The sequence below is a fragment of the Pongo pygmaeus genome, chromosome 3 (assembly GCF_028885625.2).
Source record: "Pongo pygmaeus isolate AG05252 chromosome 3, NHGRI_mPonPyg2-v2.0_pri, whole genome shotgun sequence".
Taxonomy (NCBI): domain Eukaryota; kingdom Metazoa; phylum Chordata; class Mammalia; order Primates; family Hominidae; genus Pongo; species Pongo pygmaeus.
Window position 1 is genome coordinate 115,492,255 of NC_072376.2, and position 25,317 is coordinate 115,517,571.

Below are 25,317 nucleotides of genomic sequence, written 5' to 3' on the forward strand. Positions count from 1 at the left end.
CCTGCCATTGACCAGGCTTGCTTAGGTAAACAAAGCAGCTGGGAAGCTCGAACTGGGTGGAGCCCACCATAGCTCAAGGAGGCCTGCCTGCCTCTGTAGGCTCCACCTCTGGGGGCAGGGCCCAGACAAACAAAAAGACAGCAGTAACCTCTGCAGACTTAAATGTCCCTGTCTGACAGCTTTGAGGAGAGCAGTGGTTCTCCCAGCATGCAGCTGGAGTTCTGAGAACGGGCAGACTGCCTCCTCAAGTGGGTCCCTGACCCCTGACCCCTGAGCAGCCTAACTGGGAGGCACCCCCCGGTAGGGGCAGATTGACACCTCACATGGCTGGGTACTCCTCTGAGACAAAACTTCTAGAGGAACGATCAGACAGCAGCATTCGCGGTTCACGAATATCCGCTTTTCTGCAGCCACCGCTGCTGTTACCCAGGCAAACAGGGTCTGGAGTGGACCTCTAGCAAACTCCAACAGATCTGCAGCTGAGGGTCCTGTCTGTTAGAAGGAAAACTAACAAACAGAAAGGACATCCACACCAAAAACCCATCTGTACAACACCATCATCAAAGACCCAAAGTAGATAAAACCACAAAGATGGGGAAAAAAACAGAGCAGAAAAACTGGAAACTCTAAAAAGCAGAGCGCCTCTCCTCCTCCAAAGGAACGCAGTTCCTCACCAGCAATGGAACAAAGCTGGACAGAGAATGACTTGGACGAGTTGAGAGAAGAGGGCTTCAGATGATCAAACTACTCCGAGCTACAGTAGGAAATTCAAACCAAAGGCAAAGAAGTTAAAAACTTTGAAAAAAATTTAGACGAATATATAACTAGAATAACCAATACAGAGAAGTGCTTAAAGGAGCTGATGGAACTGAAAGCCAAGGCTCGAGAACTACGTGAAGAATGCAGAAGCCTCAGGAGCCGACGCGATCAACTGGAAGAAAGGGTATTAGCGATGGAAGATGAAATGAATGAAATGAAGCGAGAAGGGAAGTTTAGAGAAAAAAGAATAAAAAGAAACAAAAAAACCCTCCAAGAAATATGGGACTATGTGAAAATACCAAATCTACGTCTGATTGGTATACCTGAAAAGTGACAGGGAGAATGGAACCAAGCTGGAAAACACTCTGCAGGATATTATCCAGGAGAACTTCCCCAACCTAGCAAGGCAGGCCAACATTCAGATTCAAGCAATACAGAGAACGCCACAAAGATACTCCTTCAGAAGAGCAACTCCAAGACACATAATTGTCAGATTCACCAAAGTTGAAATGAAGGAAAAAATGTTAAGGGCAGCCAGAGAGAAAGGTCGGGTTACCCACAAAGGGAAGCCCATCAGAATAACAGCGGATCTCTCGGCAGAAACTCTACAAGCCAGAAGAGAGTGGGGGCCAATATTCAACATTCTTAAAGAAAAGAATTTTCAACCCAGAATTTCATATCCAGCCAAACTAAGCTTCATAAGTGAAGGAGAAATAAAATCCTTTACAGACAAGCAAGTGCTGAGAGATTTTGTCACCACCAGGCCTGCCCTACAAGAGCTCCTGAAGGAAGCACTAAACGTAGAAAGGAACAACCGGTACCAGCCGCTGCAAAATCATGCCAAATTGTAAAGACCATCGAGGCTACGAAGAAACTGCATCAACTAATGAGCAAAATAACCAGCTAACAACATAATGACAGGATCAAATTCACACATAACAATATTAACTTCAAATGTAAATGGACTAAATGCTCTAATTAAAAGACAGACTGGCAAATTGGATAAAGAGTCAAGACCCATCAGTGTGCTGTATTCAGGAAACCCATCTCATGTGCAGAGACACACATAGGCTCAAAATAAAAGGATGGAGGAAGATCTACCAAGCAAATGGAAAACAAAAAAAGGCAGGGGTTGCAATCCTGCTCTCTGATAAAATAGACTTTAAACCAACAAAGATCAAAAAAGACAAAGAAGGCCATTACATAATGGTAAAGGGATCAATTCAACAAGAAGAGGTAACTATCCTAAATATATATGCACCCAATACAGGAGCACCCAGATTCATAAAGCAAGTCCTGAGTGACCTACAAAGAGACTTAGACTCCCACAAAAAAATAATGGGAGACTTTAACACCCCACTGTCAACATTAGACAGATCAACGAGACAGAAAGTCAACAAGGATACCCAGGAATTGAACTCAGCTCTGCACCAAGCGGACCTAATAGACATCTACAGAACTCTCCACCCCAAATCAACAGAATATACATTTTTTTCAGCACCACACCACACCTATTCCAAAATTGACCACATAGTTGGAAGTAAAGCTCTCCTCAGCAAATGTAAAAGAACAGAAATTATAACAAACTGTCTCTCAGACCACAGTGCAATCAAACTAGAGCTCAGGATTAAGAAACTCACTCAAAACCGCTCAACTACATGGAAACTGAACAACCTGCTCCTGAATGACTACTGGGTACATAACGAAATGAAGGCAGAGATAAAGATGTTCTTTGAAACCAACGAGAACAAAGACACAACATACCAGAATCTCTGGGACACATTCAAAGAAGTGTGTAGAGGGAAATTTATAGCACTAAATACCCCACAAGAGAAAGCAGGAAAGATCCAACATTGACACCCTAACATCACAATTAAAAGAACTAGAAAAGCAAGAGCAAACACATTCAAAAGCTAGCAGAAGGCAAGAAATAACTAAGATCAGAGCAGAACTGAAGGAAATAGAGACACAAAAAACCCTTCAAAAAATTAATGAATCCAGGAGCTGATATTTTGAAAGGATCAACAAAATGGATAGACTGCTAGCAAGAATAATAAAGAAGAAAAGAGAGAAGAATCAAACAGACACAATAAAAAATGATAAAGGGGATATCACCACCGATCCCACAGAAATACAAACTACCATCAGAGAATACTATAAACACCTCCACGCAAATAAACTAGAAAATCTAGAAGAAATGGATAAATTCCTCGACACCCTCCCAAGACTAAACCAGGAAGAAGTTGAATCCCTGAATAGACCAATAACAGGCTCTGAAATTGTGGCAATAATCAATAGCTTACCAACCAAAAAGAGTCCAGGACCAGATGGTTTCACAGCCAAATTCTACCAGAGGTACAAGGAGGAACTGGTACCATTCCTTCTGAAACTATTCCAATCAATAGAAAAAGAGGGAATCCTCCCTAACTCATTTTATGAGGCCAGCATCATCCTGATGCCAAAGCCTGGCAGAGACACAACCAAAAAAGAGAATTTTAGACCAATATCCTTGATGAACATTGATGCAAAAAATCCTCAATAAAATACTGGCAAACCGAATCCAGCAGCACATCAAAAAGCTTATCCACCATGATCAAGTGGGCTTCATCCCTGGGATGCAAGACTGGTTCAATATACACAAATCAATAAATGTAATCCAGCATATAAACAGAACCAAAGACAAAAACCACATGATTATCTCAACAGATGCAGAAAAGGCCTTTGACAAAATTCAACAACCCTTCATGCTAAAAACTCTCAATAAATTAGGTATTGATGGGACGTATCTCAAAATAATAAGAGCTATCTATGTCAAACCCACAGCCAATATTATACTTAATGGGCAAAAACTGGGAAGCATTCCCTTAGAAAACTGGCACAAGACAGGGATGCCCTCTCTCACCACTCCTATTCAAGATAGTGTTGGAAGTTCTGGCCAGGGCAATTAGGCAGGAGAAGGAAATAAAGGGTATTCAATTAGGAAAAGAGGAAGTCAAATTGTCCCTGTTTGCAGATGACATGATTGTATATCTAGAAAACCCCACTGTCTCAGCCCAAAATCTCCTTAAGCTGATAAGCAACTTCAGCAAAGTCTCAGGATACAAAATCAATGTACAAAAATCACAAGCATTCTTATACATCAATAACAGACAAACAGAGAGCCAAATCATGAGTGAACTCCCATTCACAATTGCTTCAAAGAGAATAAAATACCTAGGAATCCAACTTACAGCAGACGTGAAGGACCTCTTCAAGGAGAACTACAAACCACTGCTCAATGAAATAAAAGAGGATACAAACAAATGGAAGAACATTCCATGCTCATGGGTAGGAAGAATCAATATCATGAAAATGGCCATACTGCCCAAGGTAATTTATAGATTCAATGCCATCCCCATCAAGCTACCAATGACTTTCTTCACAGAATTGGAAAAAAAACTACTTTAAAGTTCATATGGAACCAAAAAAGAGCCCGCATCACCAAGTCAAACCTAAGCCAAAAGAACAAAGCTGGAGGCATCAAGCTACCTGACTTCAAACTATACTACAAGGCTACAGTAACCAAAACAGCATGGTACTGGTACCAAAACAGAGATATAGATCAATGGAACAGAACAGAGCCCTCAGAAATAATGCCGCATATCTACAACTATCTGATCTTTGACAAACCTGACAAAAACAAGCAATGGGGAAAGGATTCCCTATTTAATAAATGGTGCTGGGAAAACTGGCTAGCCATATGTAGAAAGCTGAAACTGGATCCCTTCCTTACACCTTATACAAAAATTAATTCAAGATGGATTAAGGACTTAAACATTAGACCTAAAACCATAAAATCCCTAGAAGAAAACCTAGGCATTACCATTCAGGACATAGGCATGGGCAAGGATTTCATGTCTAAAACACCAAAAGCAACAGCAACAAAAGCCAAAATTGACAAATGGGATCTAATTAAACTAAAGAGCTTCTGCACAGCAAAAGAAACTACCATCAGAGTGAACAGGCAACCTACAAAATGGGAGAAAATTTTCGCAACCTGCTCATCTGACAAAGGGCTAATATCCAGAATCTACAATGAACTCCAACAAATTTACAAGAAAAAAACAACCCCATCAAAAAGTGGGCGAAGGACATGAACAGACACTTCTCAAAAGAAGACATTTATGCAGCCAAAAAACACATGAAAAAATGCTCACCATCACTGGCCATCAGAGAAATGCAAATCAAAACCACAATGAGATACCATCTCACACCAGTTAGAATGGCGATCATTAAAAAGTCAGGAAACAACAGGTGCTGGAGAGGATGTGGAGAAATATGAACACTTTTACACTGTTGTTGGGACTGTAAACTAGTTCAACCTTTGTGGAAGTCAGTGTGGCGATTCCTCAGGGATCTAGAACTAGAAATACCATTTGACCCAGCCATCCCATTACTGGGTATATACCCAAAGGACTATAAATCATGCTGTCATAAAGACACATGCACACGTATGTTTATTGCAGCTCTATTCACAATAGCAAAGACTTGGAACCAACCCAAATGTCCAACAATGATAGACTGGATTCAGAAAATGTGGCACATATACACCATGGAATACTATGCAGCCATAAAAAATGATGAGTTCATGTCCTTTGTAGGGACATGGATGAAGCTGGAATCATCATTCTCAGTAAACTATCGCAAGGACAAAAAACCAAACACTGCATGTTGTCACTCACAGGTGGGAATTGAACAATGAGAACACATGGACACAGGAAGGGGAACATCACACTCTGGGGACTGTTGTGGGGTGGGGGGAACAGGGAGCGATAGCATTAGGAGATATACCTAATGCTAAATGGCGAGTTAATGGATGCAGCACACCAGCATGGCACATGTATACATATGTAACTAACCTGCACATTGTGCACATGTACCCTAAAACTTAAAGTATAATAAAATAAAATAAAATAAAATAAAATAAAAAATAATAAAAATACAAAAAAATAATAAAATTGAAATTTAAATATTTGTTGGTCTTATTTCCTTGTGACATTATCGTTATCTATTATTGCTGTTGTGACTCTACTTGTATTTTATGTCTTGACAGTTCCTGGAACCAGCTTGATATTCTTTGTGTAGAAGCTAGCCTGGAGCCAGCAGACAGGAATAGGCAGAAGCAGAATAATACTGCAGGACTCGAGTGAGTGGTCTCTTTCCTCATACCTGCTTTTTTTTTTCCTTGCTTTATGAAAATTATGAAATAATAAAACAAAATTGTGAGAGTATTGTTGGAAAGAGAGAGAACAGATACTCCTTTTGTAGATTTATTATTCCTTACAGTAGACATTAAAAATAAAAAGTTGTTATTTATATTACTTGAAGGTAAGATAAAATAACAACATCGTTAACTGAGCACCACCATATGCCAGAGAGAGCGCTAAGCACTTTACGTGGATTATGTCATTGAATCCTGACAACACTGCTAAGAAACAGATACAGTCATAGACTTCATTGTAAGATGAGAACACTGAAGGACTGGACTGAGAGATTAGAAAATAATTTTCCTGAGGTTATAGTCAAGTAACATGGTATTCAAAACAGGTAGTCTGGCCCTATGAACCTGCTTTTCTAACATGATAATAGAGGTTTTTTTGCATGAAAATTTAGGAGCTTCTGTTTTGGAATAACAACTAAGAAAAGAGCCACAGGAAATTAAGATATATTATGCTGCCAAGTTAAACAGTCTAACAATAAGTAGCAATATATTTTAGGAGGAGGAGAATATCCTTGAATAAGAGGGCAAAATTACAAGGTTTCCCTTTCTGTTCATTCATTCTTGCAGGCATGCAATACATATTTGCCTCCTGCATGTCAGGCACTGTGTTAAGTGCCAGGGAGAAATAATGAAAAACAACTGCAACAACCAGACACTGTCCCTGTCCTTACACAGTCTATCAAGGGGGTGGGGGCAGGGATTTAGCCATTAACCAAATAGTATACAAACAAATGTGTAATTAAAAACAATATATGTGCATTTGTGTGATGGAGTGAGTGGCAAGGTAGGAAAAGTATTTTTAAAAAAATCAACGTGTCTCTATTTTACTTTACTTTTTTTTTTTTGGAGGCAGGGTCTCACTTTGTCACCCAAGCTGGAGTGAAGTGGTGTGACCTCAGCTCACTGCAGCCTCAACCTCCCGAGTTCAAGCAATCCTCCTGCCTCAGCTCCCAAGTAGCTGGGACTACAGGTGCGTGCCAACACACCTGACTAATTTTTTTGTATTTTTTGTAGAGACAGGGTTTTACCATGCTGCCCAGGCTGGTCTTGAACTCCTGAGCCCAAGTGATCTGCCTGCCTCAGCCTCCCGAAGTGCTAGGATTCCAGGCATGAGCCACCATGCCTGGCCTTTGTCTCTACTTTTTAAAATCGTAACATTTAGCTTTGTTATATTCAGCAAAATATAAAAACTCCAATTTTCAGATATACTCTTATTATATATTTTAGGAAAATAAAAAACATATTTTCATAAACTTAGGAAGTACTTATTGAAAGAATACTTTTTAATTTCAAAAGAATTGCTTTTAAAACTGAGATTTAAAAAGGTTACATTGGCTGGGCCCAGTGGGTTATGCTCATAATTCCAGAACTTTAGGAGGCTGAGGCAGGAAGATACTTGAACCTAGGAGTTCAAGACCAGCCTGGGCAACATAGCAAGACCTCCTCTCTACAAAAAAATCAGAAAAAAAAGGCCAGGCACAGTGGCTTATGCCTGTGATCCCAGCACTTTGGGAGGCTGAGGCAGGTGGATCACTTGAGGTCAGGAGTTTGAGACTAGCCTGGCCAACATGGTGAGACCCCATCTCTACTACAAATACAAAAATTAGCTGGGTGTGGTGGTGTGCACCTGTAATCCCAGCTACTCAGGAGGCTGAGGCAGGAGAATCGCTTGAACCTGGGAGGTGGAGGTTGCAGTGAGCCGAGATCATGCCACTGAACTCCAGCCTGGGCAACAGAGTGAGACTCTGTCTCAAAAAAAAAAAAAAAAAAAATCAGAAAAAAAGCAGTTGGGTGTGGTGGCAGGTGCCTGTCATCCTAGCTACTCAGGAGGCTGATGTGAGAGGATTGTTTGAGCCCAGGAGGTTGAGGCTGCAGTGAGCCGTGATCATGCAACTGCACTCCAGTCTGGGTGACAGAGTGAGACCTGGTCTCAAAATGAAAATAAAAATAAAAATACAAAAAGATTACATTAAGTTTCTTTGTTTGCTTTTGTTTATTTATTTATTTATTTGAGATGGAGTCTTGCTCTGTCGCCCAGACTGGAATACAGTGGTGCCATCTCAGCTTACTGCAACCTCCGCTTCCTGGGTTCAAGTGATTCTCCCATCTCAGCCTCCTGAGTAGCTGGGACTGGTTACGTTAATTTTAATGAATAGTTATGATCAATCAAACATTTAAAAAGTAAGGATAATAGCTCATATTTTGTGATTGGAGTAACATTTTTCATTTTAAATTTTAAAAGCATCAAAATGAAAGCATTAAGCAATAGGCTTAATATGTTCTTACCTGTACTGTAGCTTTGGGCATCCATGCTAAAGCAATAAATATTTTCTCCTTAAAACTAAAACCAGCAAAGCACATCAATAGATATGTGGTTAAAATTCGAACACATAATGCCAAACTCAGAGTGGCAACAGATATGCCTATAGCAGATGAAAACAAACATAAATAACAAAATATTTGTGAAGAAGTGTTCTTTATGCCCAGGAATATGATTTCTAAAACTCTTGAAAGCATTTTAAGGCTATTGTCTCTTCATGTGTTTATTTTTTACATAAAAACAATGATTATAAAAAATGAATATGATGGAGGATTCTCGTAAAGTGCAAGAGAGTATCTGATGGTGGAGGTACCATGAAAAATAAGACAGATGACATTTATACAATTCTGAACTAATGGACTTTTTTTGAATACTTTTATTATTATTAATAATAATTTATTTTTTGAGAAGGATTCTTGCTCTGTTGCCCAGGCTGGAGTACAGTGGTACAATCTCAGCTCACTGCAACTTCCGACTCCCGCGTTCACGCGATTCTCCTGCCTCAGCCTCCCGAGTAGCTGGGATTACAGATGCGCACTACCACACCTGGCTAATTTTTGTATTTTTAGGAGAGAGGGGGTTCCCCACGTTAGCCAGGCAGGTCTCGAACTCCTAACTTCAAGAAATCTGCCTGCTTCGGCCTCCCAAAGTGCTAAGATTACAGGCATGAGCCACCACGCCCAGCCAATAGTTTTAAATGAAAGTACTCAAAAAGTGCTGATCGTATCAAATATGTTCCCTCAGGAAAGAAATCTTATATTTATTTCCTCAGAAAACTCAGGGAAGATATTCAGGGCTGTCCTTGGTTTAAAAAAAAAAGAGCACACAGTGTAAAGGAAGAGCAATACGAAAATATGATACTGTATCAACATGTGTTTCTGAAGAAGGTCCTTGTAGCCAAAGATATATTGTAAATAAAAATAAATGTATTTATAATTTTCTTAAATATTTTTTAATTTCATATTTTTTTGTGCTTTAATTATTCTTACCAACAATATTTGATTCAAGCGATGAAACAGATACTTCTGCTCCAACTAAACCAAAAAGAAGTGGTTGAAAAATATCCCATACATTTGTAATAATCTTTTGGACTTTCATCTATAGAAAAGAGAAATACATTTATAATTATTTTGGCACATAAATATATTTCAGAAACTTAAAGTCTCTCCCCCTTCTTTTTTCCACTTTTTAAGTATTTTAGAGATGGGGTCTCGCTCTGTTGCCCAGGCTGGAGTGTAGTGGCATAATCATAGCTCACTGTAGCCTTGAACTCCTGGGCTCAAGTGATCCTCTCGCAGCCTCCCAAGTAGAACTACAGGTGTGTACCACCATGCTGGGCTAATTTTTAAATTGTTTATAGAGATGGGGTCTTGCTATGTTGCCCAGGATGGTCTAGAACTCCTGTCCTCAAGTGGTCTCTGGCTGTGGCGTCCCAAAGCACTAGCATTATAGGCATGAGCCACCATGCCTGGCCTAAAGTCATTTAACATTTGATAAATTTAAGACACTTTATTTTAATAAAAATGTTAAACTTAATTAATAAAAACTGAGCACTTCAATAGTTTTACACAAACACTTAGGTAGAATTTGATTAAAAGAAACTCACAAAGCAATAAAATAATACTATTTGGCCATTTTGTCACAGGATAAGTGATGTCCTTAGGGTTCTAGCCATGTTTCGTATGAGTTCCAGATTTTGTCTGTGAGGTAACATAACAGCGATATAACTACATCATGCCTGATGAGAACACACCCAGTTCATGCAAACATTTGGGTTCTCAGAAGGGGGTTGGGAAGCCCTCCACTAACAACCATCCTGGAACTCAATCCCATTAAAGTGAATCCTGATATATACAGCATATACTACTAGGAAAAACAATTTGGAAGTCTGCTAGGCCTGCTTCCAAAGAACCCGTGTTGAATACTTTAAAGTTACTTTTTCCTTAAAACAAAACCAAAACATATATTAGATTCTCATTTAGCTGCCTACCCAGCTTCCCTTTCTGGAAACGAATGCCTCCCAGTGCTACTTCTCCAGTTAAAATGTTATAGGAAAGGCCCCTATTGGCCTACATTACTCTGGCTCTTCTCCAGGAATTTGGATGAAGAGATTTCAGTCTCAGTCTGGGTTTAACATTTTTTTTTTTTAAACAGAAGATACATAAGAACTTTGATGTCTCTTCCTTGAGGCATAAACTATCTTCATAACTATTTCCCTTATGACTGTGTTTTCTGATCCCCACTTATTATAGTTTAAAAAAATAAAAACAAAGAAAAACAATGTTACTCTTCTTTACAGCATAATTATCCTATTTGTTACTTTTAATCTTTAAAACTTGTTTTAGTTCTGTTTCTTTTACCATTTAAAAAAATTCTAGCAGTTTTAATTTTATTCATTGATTTGCATTTCATTCATTTCATTTCTTTTATAATTATGATTATATAAGAATACTAAACAAAATGCCACTATCATTTTTGGTTAGGGAACTTCTCAAGCTGATTCTAAAATTTATCTAAGAAAGAATATGTGTAGGAACAACCAAAAAATACTTTAAAAAGAAGTATAATCTATATTAGATTTTGACACATAAAACTGCAGTGATTGAAAACAGTGGTGTTGGCATAGAAATAGAGAAGTAGGATTAAATAGACTTCAGAATTAATATATATGGGAGAATTTAGTTCATGTTAAAAAACTGAATTATTAATGAATTGGTCAATAAATAAACAAGTTGGCAAAAAATGACTGTCTAGTTTATGTGCATATATCTGTATGTACATATTCATCACATGCAAGTATATATGTGTGTCTGAATATATATGTATATTTGTGTGTGTGTGTAGATATATATCTACACACACACACACACATCAGGCATGATGTAGTTCTATCTCTGTTCAGTTAACTTACAAACTGTATGTGTGTGTGTGTATATATATAAATAGTTTGTAAGATACACATATGTATATATGTATAATCTTACCTCACAGCATTCACAAAGATAAATTCCAGATAGATTAAAAGACTAAATGAAAAAACAAATTAAACAAACAAAAACTATCAAAATATTAAATGATAGTATACAGAATAATATATCTTTGTAATGTTTATATGTTATAATCTTCAGTGAGAAAGTCCTTCTTAAATAAGATGCAGAATCCAAAACCAAAAAAGGAAAACCCAATAGGTTTGGTCATAGGAAATTTTACTTTCATACACCAGACACCATAAACAAAGTTGAAGATAAGCAAAAATTATATGCAATATATACATAACAAAGGATCAGTAGCCCTAACACTAAGAGAAACTATAAATTAGAAACAAAAAAATAAATAACCCAATAAAAATGGTCAAAGAAGATCATAGGTATTTTAAAAAGAATATATGAAGAGAAGCTTACTATACTACTAATCAGAGAAATGTAAATAAAGAATAACAACATCACATAATTGTAAGAAACTATAAGAATTGGATGGTGAGGTCATCTAACAGTAAAAAGAATAGAACTAGTGATAATATCAAGTGCTGTTGATGAGTTAAGGTATTAGATATTTTTGTGCACTGTTGGCAGAGTGTAAATAACGAAAATCTTTTGAAGGGATAATTTAGCAGTGTCCATCAAAATAAAACACAGATCATTTCCAGCCAGGTGTGGTAGCTCATGCTTATAATCCTAGCAATTTGCAATGTCAAGTTGGGAGGATCCCTTGAGCTCAGGATTTTGAGACCAGCCTGGGCAACATAGAGAGACCCTGTCTCAAAAAAAAAAAAGTCATTTCTAGGTATCTATCCCTATAGATGTACCTGTAATCCCAACACTTTGGGAGGCCGAGGCAGGAGTATCACCTGAGGTCAGGAGTTCAAGACCTGCCTGGTCAACATGGTGAAACCCCATCTCTACTAAAAATACAAATATTTGCTGGGCGTGGTGGTGCACGCCAATAATCCCAGCTACTAGGGAGGCTGAAACAGAAGAATCACTCGAATCCAGGAGGGGGAGTTTGCAGTGAGCCAAGATTATGCTACTGCACTCCAGCCTGGGTGACAAGAGTGAAAGTGCGTCTCAAAAAAAAAAAAAAAAAAAAAAAGACGTGAACAACACTGTTTATGACAGCACTGTTTGTAAATAACAAAAAGTGGAAATGATCTTAATGTCTATAAATAGAATACCGGTTACTTAAAAAAATGTAAGGGGGTTTGATATTTGACAGTGGTGGGGAATAAAGAAATCTTTTACATTTTATTCTATATGTTTTATTCTTTTACAAGCATTTCTATTTTTATTATTTGTTTGTTTATTATTTATTTATTTTTTTGTGATGGAGTTTTGCACTTGTTGCCCAGGCTGGAGTGCAATGGCATGATCTCGGCTCACTGCAACCTCTGCCTCCTGGGTTAAAGTGATGCTCCTGCCTCAGCCTCCTGAGTAGCTGGGATTACAGGTGCCCAACACCACGCCACCATGCCCAGCTAATTTTTGTATTTTTAGTAGAGATGGGGTTTCACCATGTTGGCCACGCTGGTCTCAAACTCCTGACCCTAGGTGATCTGTCCGCCTCCACCTCCCAAAGTTCTGGGATTACAGGCGTGAGCCACCGTGCCCGGCCTTTTACAAACATTTTTCATGGATTAATTATGTAATTAAAATTTCAATGAATAAAATAATTAGATTGATAAAAGTAATAAATAATTAGACTGATAAAAGAAGCCCGATGTGATTAACTCAACTTCTGATTCCATATTAGTATATTTCCAGGTGCTTTTCCTAAATATTTTATTTCCTTGATTGATTCATACACTTTCTTGAGGACAGAAAACCTTTTGGAACATTTTCCAAACAGAATGAGGGGATTTCCTAAATATATGTAAAAAATTCAGTTGTTTTAGCTTTTAAAATATAGCATATTAAAAATATTCACCTTTTCTTGGGACCATTTTGTCCCTGCAATGAAACTCAACACTAGTGTGAATAATCCTCCAGATCCATGTAAACCAATACGTTGGCTGCCTAAGACAGCAGAAACACACATAGACAAAACAAGGAATCCTCTCTTCAATGCAAGTTTTTTCTAGAATTAGATAGATATTTAGAAATTAGTTTATATTAAATATATAATACAAGATTTGACATTATCTATTATATATTTTGACTCTTTGATATTATGTCTTTAAATGTTATATTAAATGTCTAAAATTTTGATTTTCTTTCTCACCATATATTTTAGCAGACTTACTACCAAGTAACAAAATTTGTAATTAGTAACGTTTCATCTTCTGCCATATCTCTGATACTAGTATCAGTAAAATGGTTAAAGTATTACTTTAAGTGAAGAAGAAAAGAGACCCATAAAATCTCCAGTTTCATATAACATATCCAATGAATTCTTAAAAAATATTTGAATATCTCTTTGGTCAATATGTTACAGCTGAATTTGGATGGAAATTACAGAAATAAAAAGTAATGGCATGTTTCCCTTTAAGGCAGGAAATGGCTAAGTTTGAGTGTTGCCTTTGTCAAAGGAGAGCAGGAGTGAATTTCAGTCAGAAAATATGCAGAAATAAATGGGGACCTATCTCCCCCTAAAATGTTTAAGGGAAAATTTGGGGGAAATTATCAAACATCAATAGGCAATTTAGTAGAGAAAGGGAAAGTATAATTCAGAGGGATACTCTGCATTAAGTATATTTTTTGATATTCCTTATTTGCCAAATCAGGAAGCAGAGACTTTAATCAAAGCCATTGACCTGTATCAATCACTGCTGTGCTCAGTTTTAAGTAAAGAGTAGGCATTGGAGGCTAGTTTTAGAGAAATAGAATTAAGTATTAAATTTCATGGATCTTACCAAAGTTTAATATTTTGAAAAAAATGTCTAATACTATACTTCTATAAAATAGATTTTGTATTTACCTGGTCTTCACTTGGAAAATATTGAACAAAAAATCCCAAAACAATTCCTGCCAGCAGACTAATACATACGTTCCTTATAGAGGCTATGGCGTTATCAAGTATACCACCTGTAGGGGCACACAATAAAAAAAATTCACAAAGAAATATTTTCACATACACTACACATCAGAAAAGCAAATCTAGGTGGTTCATGAAGAAAAGTAAGCATTTTATAGAACAAATATATGCAAATGGTCTTTTTATAGTGACATATATGAAAACATGTAGATCTATTTAGTACATTAAATATATACTCTCAAATAATTTAATATATACATGCAACTCAGAAATGTCCATTATGTAAATAGGCCAGAAAACAAAGACTTAACAAGCACAAGATGCTCCCCTTACATAGCCAACTTAAAAGACAGAGTGAGGTAGTCTGGGCGCAGTGGCTCACGCCTGTAATCCCAGCGCTTTGGGAGGCTGAGGAGGGTGGATTGAGGTCAGGAGTTCAAGACCAGCCTGGCCAACATAATGAAACCCCATCTCTACTAAAAATACAAAAATTAGCTGGGCATGGTGGCGCACACCTGTGGTCCTAGGTACTCGGGAGGCTGAAGGAGGAGAATCACTTGAACCCGGGAGGCAGAAGTTGAGCTGAGATCGTGCCACCACACTCCAGCCTGGGTGAAAGATGGAGGCCACACCTCCAAAAGAAAAAAAAAAAAAGACCAAATGACGTACAAGAATGGAGAGAGACCGAAACACTTGTGGCACTTAGCACATGGCTGGTAAGGGCTATATTAACAATTCTTCTTTGATGCACTATATGAAAAAGAAACAAATGATTTTTAACATGAAAAGAACAATGTAATAACAACATAAAAAATTTTGTTCCAGGGTCAGTCCTAGAAACATTCAAGGGTCAATTAAGATTTCAGTGTATTTAAGTATCTGCTTTTGGTGAAGAAAAAAGGAAAAAAAAATACAAAAGATTCCAGTATATTTTATATTCATTAATATTAATATATCCATATTTGTAGTTCATTGTAATAAGTAAAAAACAAAAAATAAAAAATGGAATGAGTCACAAAAATAGTTCAGTTAAGCTCTGGGTAGTGGATTCAATATAGTAAGTAAGTATATTTTTAGACATATTTTCTACTAAATATAACAGGCAGGGCATGGTGGGCTCACACCCTTAATCCTAGCACTTTGGGAGGCCAAAGCAGAAGGATTGCTTGAGCCCAAGAGTTTGAGACCAGCTTGGGCAACAGAGTGAAACCCCATCTTTACAAGAAAATAAAAAATTAGCCCGGTATGCGGTGTGTGCCTATAGTCCAAGTACTCAGTAGGCTGAGGGAGGAGGTCCCTTGAGCTCAGGAGTTCGAGGCTGCACTCCAGCCTGGCTGACAGAGCAAGATCCTGTCTCAAGAAAATAAAATATAATAAAAATAAAAAATAATATAAACAGAGTGATGTCAGCCAGATGGTGGAATGGAGAACTCCAAACCTTGATTCTCCATAAAGATACCAACTGAACAACAATATATGGTCTAAAAGCCTTTATGGAGTTCCATAAACCATTAAGAAGTTGTAGTAGCACAGACAAGTGCAAAGCCAAGAATAGTGGCATTGAACAAATAAGAAAAGCTATTGCATTATACTCATGATGCCCCTTCCTCAAGCTGGAACAGGTTGGTGTGGCTGGGAAGCACTCAACTTGCAGCTTCTCCATTAGCAGGGAAAGAGAAGACTGGAACGGAATAGTTTTATGAGGTTACCTGAAGCTCTCTCTCTCTCTCTAACTTGACACCCAACTGGCATACTTTGGATGCGCGACAGCCACTGGGAATAATGCAGAGGTCAGAGATGATGCAGCACCAGGGAACCTGCAGTACCACAGACAGATACCAGAGAGAGCAACAGCTCCAGAAAAACAAACTGGCAAACCTCTACTTGGGATGTTGCAATGTATAAACCCAAAGAAGATGCATTCTCAGAAAAGGTTTGAGAGGCCGCTAGAACCTATAGCCATGCTGATTCAGGTAAAGGTCTTCCGTATGAAGCCAGCTGATAAAAACTGGGAGCAGTGGCAGTTTTTTTCAAACGTCCAAATCTTGGCAAAAATAAAGAAAAAATAAAAAAATAAAAAATAACAAGGCATAAGAAGAAACAGAGAAACCTGATGACTAAATTAAAGGAGTAAAATAAATCTCCAGAAACCAACCCTAAAGAAATAGATAAATGAGTTACCTGACAAAGAATTCAAATTAACTCTCTTAATGAGGCCCAGTGACAACAGAAATAGACAACTAAATGAAAGCAGGAAATAATTCATCAACAAAATGAAAATATTAACAAAGAGATAGAAACTAAAAAAAAAAAAAAAAAAAAAGGAACCATACAGAAACTCTGAAGCTAAGGAATACAATAGCTCAATTGAAAAATTCACTATCGGAAATCACCAATAGACTGTGTAACTGCCCAATGGGTTCACCTTGTGCCCTGCTTAGACAGAGCTGATTTATCAGGACAGGGGAATTGCAATGGAGAAAGAGTAATTCATGCAGAGGGGGCTGTGCGGGAGACCAGAGTTTTATCATTACTCAAATCAGTCTCCCTGAGCATTTGGGGATCAGAAGTTTTAAAGATAATTTGGCAGGTAGGGGCTTGGGAAGTGGGGACTGCTGATTCGTCAGGTTGGAGATGAAATCATAGGGGGTTGAGGTGATGTTTTCTTGCTGTCTTCTGTTTGTGGGTGGGATGGCAGAACTAGTTGAGCCATATTACCAGTCTGGGTGGTGTCAGCTGATTCATCCAGTGCAGGGTCTGCAAAATATCTCAAGCAATGATTTTAGGTTTTACAATAGTGATGTTATCCCCAGAAGCAATTTGGAGAGGTTCAGACTCTTGGAGACAGAGGCTGCATAACCCCTCAACTGTAATTTCTAATGTTATAGCTAATTTGTTTATCTGCAAAGGCAGACTGGTTCCAGGCAAGAAGGGGATCTTTTCGGGAAATGGCTATTATCAACTTTGTTTCAGAGTCAAACCATGAACTGAATACCTTCCCAAAATTAGTTCATCCTACTGCCAGGAATGAACAAGGACAGTTTAAATGCTAGAAGCAAGATGGAGTTGATTAGGTCTGATGTCTTTCACTGTCATAATTTCTTCAGTTGTAATTTTTGCAAAGGCAGTTTCAATAACATCAAGCAGAAGAAAGAATCAGTGAAACAGAAGACTAGTCATTTGAAATTATGGAGTCAGAGGAGCAAAAGGGAAAAGTAATGAAGAGTGAAGACAGCCTAAGAGACTTACAGGATGCCATCAAGCAGACCAATGTATGCATTATGAAAGTGCCAGAAGGAGAAGAGAAAAATAAAGGGGCAGAGAGCCAGTTAAAAAAATGACCAAAAACTTCTCAAATTTAAAGAAGGAAATGGACATACAAATCCAAGAGGCTCAAAGAACTCCAAGTTGGATAATTTGCGAAAGACCTACAATGAGACACATTACAATCAAACTGTCAAAAGTCAAAGACAAAGAGAGAATTTTGAAAGGAACAGGATCAAAGCAACTTTTCACATACAAGGGAGATGCCATATGGTTATCAGTGGAATTCTCAGCAAAAACTCTACAGGACAGAAGAGAATGGGATGATATATTAAAAGGGCTGAAAGAAAAAAAAAACTGTCAACCAAGAACCTTATAGCCAGTAAAACTGTACTTCAAAAATGAAGGACAAACAAAGAGTTCCCCAGAGAAGTAAAAGGTGAGGGAGTTGATCACCACTAGACCTACCTTACAAAAAATGTTAAAGGGAGTCCTCCAAGTGGAAATGAAAGGGCATTGGATAGAAATACAAAAGCATACAAAATATAAACTTCTTTGGTAAAGGTAAATATATGAGTGAACATAGAATCCTTTAATACTGTAATGGTGGAAAGTAAAACACTTTTTTTCTTTACTTTTTTCTTTTTCTTTTTTGAGACAAAGTCTTGCTCTGTTGCCCAGGCTGGAGTGCAGTGGTTTGATCACAGCTCACTGCAACCTTGCAGTCCTGGGCTAAAGCAATCCTCCTACCTCAGCCTCCCGAGTGGCTGGGACTACAGACATGCACCACCATACTCAGATAATATTTTTAAATTTTTAGCAGAGATAAGGTCTTGCTAGTCTCAAACTCCTAGGCTCAAGCGATCCTCCCATTTTGGCCTCTCAAAGTGCTGGGACTACAGGTGTGAGATACCACACCCAGCCTGTAATTCACTTTTAATTGAAGTATAGAATTTAAAAAGTAAAAGCATAACATTTCTGTATTAAATTATGTGAATAAACAATATAAAAATATATATTGTGTGACATTGATAACAAAGTGAGATGGAAGTGTAAAGAAGTAGTTTTTGTATGTGATTAAAGTTAAGTTGTTGTCAATTTAAAATAGATTATTATAACTATAAGATGTTTTCATGTAATTCTACAGTAACCACAAAGAAAAGACCTACAGAAGATACACAAATAAAAATGAGAAAGGAACCAAAGCATGTCCCTACCAAAAAAAGAAATCAGTGAAACATAAAGGGAGGCAGGAAGAGAGGAAAAGTGGAAAAAAATAGCTGCAAGACATATATAAAACAATAAACAAAATGACAATAGTAAGCCCCTCCCTATCAGTAACTACTTTAAATGCAAATAGGCTAATTTTCCAATCAAAAGACAGAGATTGGCTGAATGGAGTAAAAAAAATCTAAATATATACTATATGCAAGAGACTTACATTAGATCTAAAGACACACAAAGGTTGAAAGTGAAAGGATGGAAAAAGATATTCAATGCAGTTGGTAACCAAAAGAGAACAAGGATGGCCATACTTAGACAAAATAGAGTTTATCTCACACCAGTTAGAATGGCAATCATTAAAAAGTCAGGAAACAACAGGTGCTGGAGAGGATGTGGAGAAATAGGAACACTTTTACACTGTTGGTGGGACTGTAAACTAATTCAACCCTTGTGGAAGTCAGTGTGGCGATTCCTCAGGGATCTAGAACTAGAAATTCCATTCGACCCAGCCATCCCATTACTGGGTATATACCCAAAGGACTATGAATCATGCTGCTATAAAGACACATGCACACGTATGTTTATTGCGGCATTATTCACAATAGCAAAGACTTGGAACCAACCCAAATGTCCAACAATGATAGACTGGATTAAGAAAATGTGGCACATATACACCATGGAATACTATGCAGCCATAAAAAATGATGAGTTCACGTCCTTTGTAGGGACATGGATGAAATTGGAAATCATCATTCTCAGTAAACTATCGCAAGAACAAAAAACCAAACACCGCATATTCTCACTCATAGGTGGGAATTGAACAATGAGAACACATGGACACAGGAAGGGGAACATCACACTCTGGGGACTGTTGTGGGGTGGGGGGAGGGGGGAGGGATAGCACTGGGAGATATACCTAATGCTAGATGACGAGTTGGTGGGTGCAGCGCACCAGCATGGCACATGTATACATATGTAACTTACCTGCACATTGCGCACATGTACCATAAAACCTAAAGTTTAATAATAATAAATAATAATAAAAGAAAAAAAAAAAAAAATGCATTGAAAAAAAAAAAAAAAAAAAAAAAAAAAAAAGAATTTAAAAAGTAAAGCATAACATTTCTGTATTAAATTATGTGAATAAACAATATAAAAATATATATTGTGTGACATTGATAACAAAGTGAGATGGAAGTGTAAAGAAGTAGTTTTTGTATGTGATTAAAGTTAAGTTGTTGTCAATTTAAAATAGATTATTATAACTATAAGATGTTTTCATGTAATTCTACAGTAACCACAAAGAAAAGACCTACAGAAGATACACAAATAAAAATGAGAAAGGAACCAAAGCATGTCCCTACCAAAAAAAGAAATCAGTGAAACATAAAGGGAGGCAGGAAGAGAGGAAAAGTGGAAAAAAATAGCTGCAAGACATATATAAAACAATAAACAAAATGACAATAGTAAGCCCCTCCCTATCAGTAACTACTTTAAATGCAAATAGGCTAATTTTCCAATCAAAAGACAGAGATTGGCTGAATGGAGTAAAAAAAATCTAAATATATACTATATGCAAGAGACTTACATTAGATCTAAAGACACACAAAGGTTGAAAGTGAAAGGATGGAAAAAGATATTCAATGCAGTTGGTAACCAAAAGAGAACAAGGATGGCCATACTTAGACAAAATAGAGTTTAAGTCAAATAATAGCACAAGAGACAAGGATATTACATAATAATAAAAGGGCCAATTGACCAAGAAGATATAGCAATTATAAATATATATGCAACTAACAGTACAGCATCTAAATATATGAAGCCAACATAGACAGAATTGAGGGGTAACATAGATAACAACATCATAATAACAGAAAACTTCAATATCCCACTTTCAATTATGGATACAATAACCAGACAGAAAATCAACTGGAAAACAGAGAACTTGAACAACATTGTAGACCAATTGGACTTATCTGACATACACAGAACACTTCACCCAATAATAGCAAAATATGCTTTCTTCTCAAGTACATACCAAGACTTTCCAGGATAGATGGCATGCTAGTCCACACACAAGTTTTTAAAAATTTAAGAAAACTGAACTCATACCAAGTATCTTTTCTGACCACATTAAATGAAATTAGAAATTCATAGCAGAAGGAAAAAGGAAAAGTAATAAATATGTGGAAATTACAAAAATATACTCTCTTAACCAATTGGCCTGTATGGTTAATATTAAGTGTCAAATTGATTGAGGGATGCTTAGATGCCTGATGAAGCACTGTGTGTGGGTATATCTGTGAGGGTGCTGCCACAGGAGAATGATGGATGAGTTAGTGGACTGAGAAAGAAAGACCCATCCTCACTGTGGGTAGGCATCATGCAATTGTTTGCAAGTGTGACTAGAACAAAAAGGCAGAAGAATGGGAACATTCAGCTTGCTTGGATTTCTTTTCTATGCACTTTCTGTCTCTTCCAGAGCAGTATGCCTTTTTCTCCTCTTGCCCTTGCACATCAAACTCTAGGTTCTTTGGCCTTTGGACCCTGGGACTTGCATCAGCAGCCTTTTGGGAGCTCTCAGGCCTTTGGCCTCAGACTAGTGGCTGCACTGTCAGCTTCCCTGGTTTTGAGACTTTCAGATTTGGACTGAGCCATGTCACTGGCTTCCTTGGGAGCCATGCTGTAGGCTTCTCTCATTTTCCAGCTTATAGATGGCCTATTGTGGGACTTTGCCTTTGTAATTATGTGAGCCAATTCTCCTTAATAAATTATATTTCATATATATGTAAATATATTCTCTTTTATATGCATGTATCTATATCTATATCTATATCTATATCTATATCTATGTCTATATCTATATTTCCTATTGGTTCTGACCCTCTGGAGAACTCTGATTAATACATAGTCAAAGCATAAGTCACAAAGAAAATTAGAAAATGTCTTGAGACAAATAAAAATGGAAACACAACATTCCAAAGCTTGTGGGATGCAGCAAAATGAATATGAAGAGGACAGTTTATATATCTAACTACCTACCTTAAAAAAGAAGAAAGATCTAGAATCAGCAACTTAGCTTTACACCTCAAGAAACTGGAAAAAGAAGAACTCAATCCAATGTTAGTAAAAGGAAGGAAATAATAAAGTCTAGAGCAGAAGGCCGGGCGCAATGGCTCATGACTACAATCCCAGCACTTTGGGAGGCCGAGGCAGGCAGATCACCTGAGATCGGGAGTTTGAGACCAGCCTGAGCAACATGGAGAAACCTGTCTCTAATAAAAAATACAAAATTAGCCAGGCATAGTGGTGCATGCCTGTAATCCCAGCTACTCTGAAGGCTGAGGCAGGAGAGTCACTTGAACCAGGAGGTGGAGGTTGCAATGAGCTGAGATTGCGCCATTGCACTCCAGCCTGGGCAATAAGAGTGAAGCTCCATCTCAAAAAAAAAAAAAAAAAAAAAAGGCTAGAGAATAGAAAAAACCCAATGAAACTAGTAGTTGTTTCAAAGTTCAACAAAATTGACAAATCATCAGCTAGAATATTTAAGAAAAAAAATAAAGAAGACAACTTCTTTTAGGAACAAAAGAGAAGACATTGCAACAGATATTACAGAAATAAAAAGGATTCTAAGAGTCTACTATGAATGATTATATACTGACAAGTTGAATAACCTAGGAGAAATGAACAGATTCCTAGTTACATGCAAGTTACCAAGACTAAGTCACAAAATAAAAAAATCTTAATAGACCTATAACTAGTAACTGAATCAGGAATCAAAAACCTCCCAGCAAACCAAATACCTGATAAGGGGTTAATATCTAAAATATATACAGAACAACAACTCAATAACAAAACAACCTAAATGAGAAATGGTCAGTTGACTTTGCTATGGTCCAAATGTTCATGTTCTCCTAATATTCATATGCTGGAGGCTAATATTCAATGTGATAATATTAAGAGGTAGGGCATTTTGGAGATGATTAGTTCATGAAGTCATAGCCCTCAGAAATGGGACTAGGGCCTTTATAAAAGAGGCTTAAGGGAGTTTGTTTTCCCTTTTGAACATGTGAGGACACAGAGAAGATGCTATCTATAGTGAATATAGTGACCTCACCAGTCACTGAGTCTGTTGTAGCCTAAATCTTGGACTTCTCACACTCCAGAATGCAAGAAATAAATTTCCGTTGTTCATAAATTACCAGCCTAAGGTATTTTGTTATAGCAGCAGGAATGGAGTAAGATAGACTTGAATAGACATTTTTTCCAAAAAAAATACAAATGGCCAACTAGCATATCAACCCAACACTATGTGGAAGCTGCCAAGTCTTGGGGATTGAACTCTCTGAAGCAATAGCTTGAGCTGTACGTTGGCTCCTTTTAGCCATGGCTGGGACATAGGGCACCAAGTCCCAAGACTGCACAGAGCAGCAAAGCTCTGGGCCTGGCCCACAAAACCATTTTTTCCCTCCTAGGCCTCCAACCCTGTGACGGGAGGGGCTGTTGTGAAGAACTCTGACATGCCCTGGAGACAATTTCCCCATTATCTTGGCAATTAACATTTGGCTCCTTGTTACTTCTGCAAATTTCTACAGTCAGCTTGAATTTCTCCCCAGAAAATGGGCTTTTCTTTTCTATTACATCATCAGGCTGCAAATCTTCCAAACTTTTATGCTCTGTCTCCCTTCTAAACGTAAGTTCCAATTCCAAACCATATTTTTATGAATGCATAAAACTGAACAATTTTAAGAGCACTCAGGTCATAAATTGAACACTTTGCTGCTTAGAAATTTCTTCTACCAGATGTCCCGGATGGGTTCCAAGATGGCCAAATAGGAACAGTTCTGGTCTGCAGCTCCCAGCATGATCCACGCAGAAGACAAGTGATTTCTGCACTTCCAACTGAGGTACCTGGTTCATCTCATTGGGACTGGTTGGAGAGTGGGTGCAGGCCCACAGAGGGTGAGCTGAAGCAGGGTGGGGCGTCGCCTCACCTGGGAAGCACAAGGGGTTGGGGGATTTCCCTTTCCTAGCCAAGGAAAGCCGTGACAGACTACCTGGGAAAACAGGGCACTCCTGCCCAAATACTGCACTTTTCCCAAGGTCTTAGCAACTAGCAGACAAGGTGATTCTCTCCCGTGCCTGGCTCAGCGGGTCCCACACCCATGGAGCCTTGCTCACTGCTAGCACAACAAACAGTCTGAGATCCATCTGCGAGGTGGCAGCCTGGCTGGGGGATGGGCGTCCACCATTGCTGAGGCTTAAGTAGGTGAACAAAGCAGCTGGGAAGCTTGAACTGGGTGGAGCCCACCACAGCTCAACAAGGCCCATTGCCTCTAGACTCCACCTCTGTGGGCAGGGATAGCTGAACAAAAGGGAGCAACTTCTGCAAACTTAAACGTCCCTGTCTGACAGCTCTGAAGAGAGCAGTGGTTTTCCCAGCATGGCGTTTGAGTTCTGAGAATGGACAGACTGCCTCCTCAAGTGGGTCCCTGACCCCTGTGTAGCCTAACTGGGACACATCTCCCAGTAGGGGCTGACAGACACCTCATATAGGCGGCTGCCCCTCTTGGACGAAGCTTCCAGAGGAAGGATCAGGCAGCAATATTTGCTTTTCTGCGGCCTCCACTGGTGATACTCAGGCAAACAGGGTCTGGAGTGGAACTCCAGCAAACTCAAACAGACCTGCAGCTGAGGGTCCTGACTGTTAGAAGGAAAACTAACGAACAGAAAGGAACAGCATCAACATTAACCAAAAGATCATCTACACCAAAACCCCATCTGTAGGTCAACAATATCAAAGACCAAAGGTAGATAAAACCAAAGGATGGGGATAAACCAGAGCAGAAAAGCTGAAAATTCTAAAAATCAGAGTGCCTCTTCTCCTCCAAAGGATCGCACCTCCTTGTCAGCAATGGAACTAAGCTGGACAGAGAATGACTTTGAAGAGTTGACAGAAGTAGGCTTCAGAAGGTTGGTAATAACAAACTTCTCCGAGCTAAAGAAGGATGTTAGAACCCATCGCAAGGAAGCTAAAAACCTTGAAAAAAGATTAGACAAATGGCTTACAAGAATAAACAGCGCAGAGAAGACCTTAAGTGACCTGATGGAGCTGAAAACCATGGCACGAGAACTTTGTGACGCATGCACAAGCTTCAATAACTGATTCAATCAAGTGGAAGAAAGGGTATCAGTGTTTGAAGATCAAATAAATGAAATAAAGTGAGAAGACAAGGTTAGAGAAACAAGAGTAAAAAGAAATGAAGGAAGCCTCCAAGAAATATGGGACTATGTGAAAAGACCAAATCTCAATTTGATTGGTGTACCTGAAAGTGATGAGGAGAATGGAACCAAGTTGGAAAACACTCTTCAGGATATTATCGAGGAGAACTTCCCCAACCTAGCAAGGCAGGCCAACATTCAAATTCAGGAAATACAGAGAACACCACAAAGATACTCCTTGAGAAGAGCAATTCCAAGACACATAATTGTCAGATTCACCAAGGTTGAAATGAAGGAAAAA

The 25,317-nt window shown here is 38.2% G+C and overlaps 1 protein-coding gene across 9 annotated transcripts in view; it reads right to left on the reverse strand.

The window, feature by feature from the left end:
* SLC9B1 (solute carrier family 9 member B1) overlaps positions 1–25,317 on the reverse strand; it is a 151,947-nt gene that overhangs the window by 31,064 nt on the left and 95,566 nt on the right. For 6 of the 9 annotated variants that reach the window (XM_063663936.1, XM_063663935.1, XM_054485546.2 and 3 more), the window contains 4 exons: positions 14,250–14,356; positions 13,260–13,409; positions 9,329–9,437; positions 8,306–8,442 (listed from right to left, as the gene is read on the reverse strand). In XM_063663936.1, the coding sequence (XP_063520006.1) occupies positions 8,306–8,442; positions 9,329–9,437; positions 13,260–13,409; positions 14,250–14,356 (503 nt within the window). Of the gene's footprint in view, positions 1–8,305; positions 8,443–9,328; positions 9,438–13,259; positions 13,410–14,249; positions 14,357–14,821; positions 14,939–25,317 lie in introns of all 9 variants that reach the window. The other 3 variants (XM_063663933.1, XM_063663932.1, XM_063663934.1) reach the window with 1 other exon arrangement.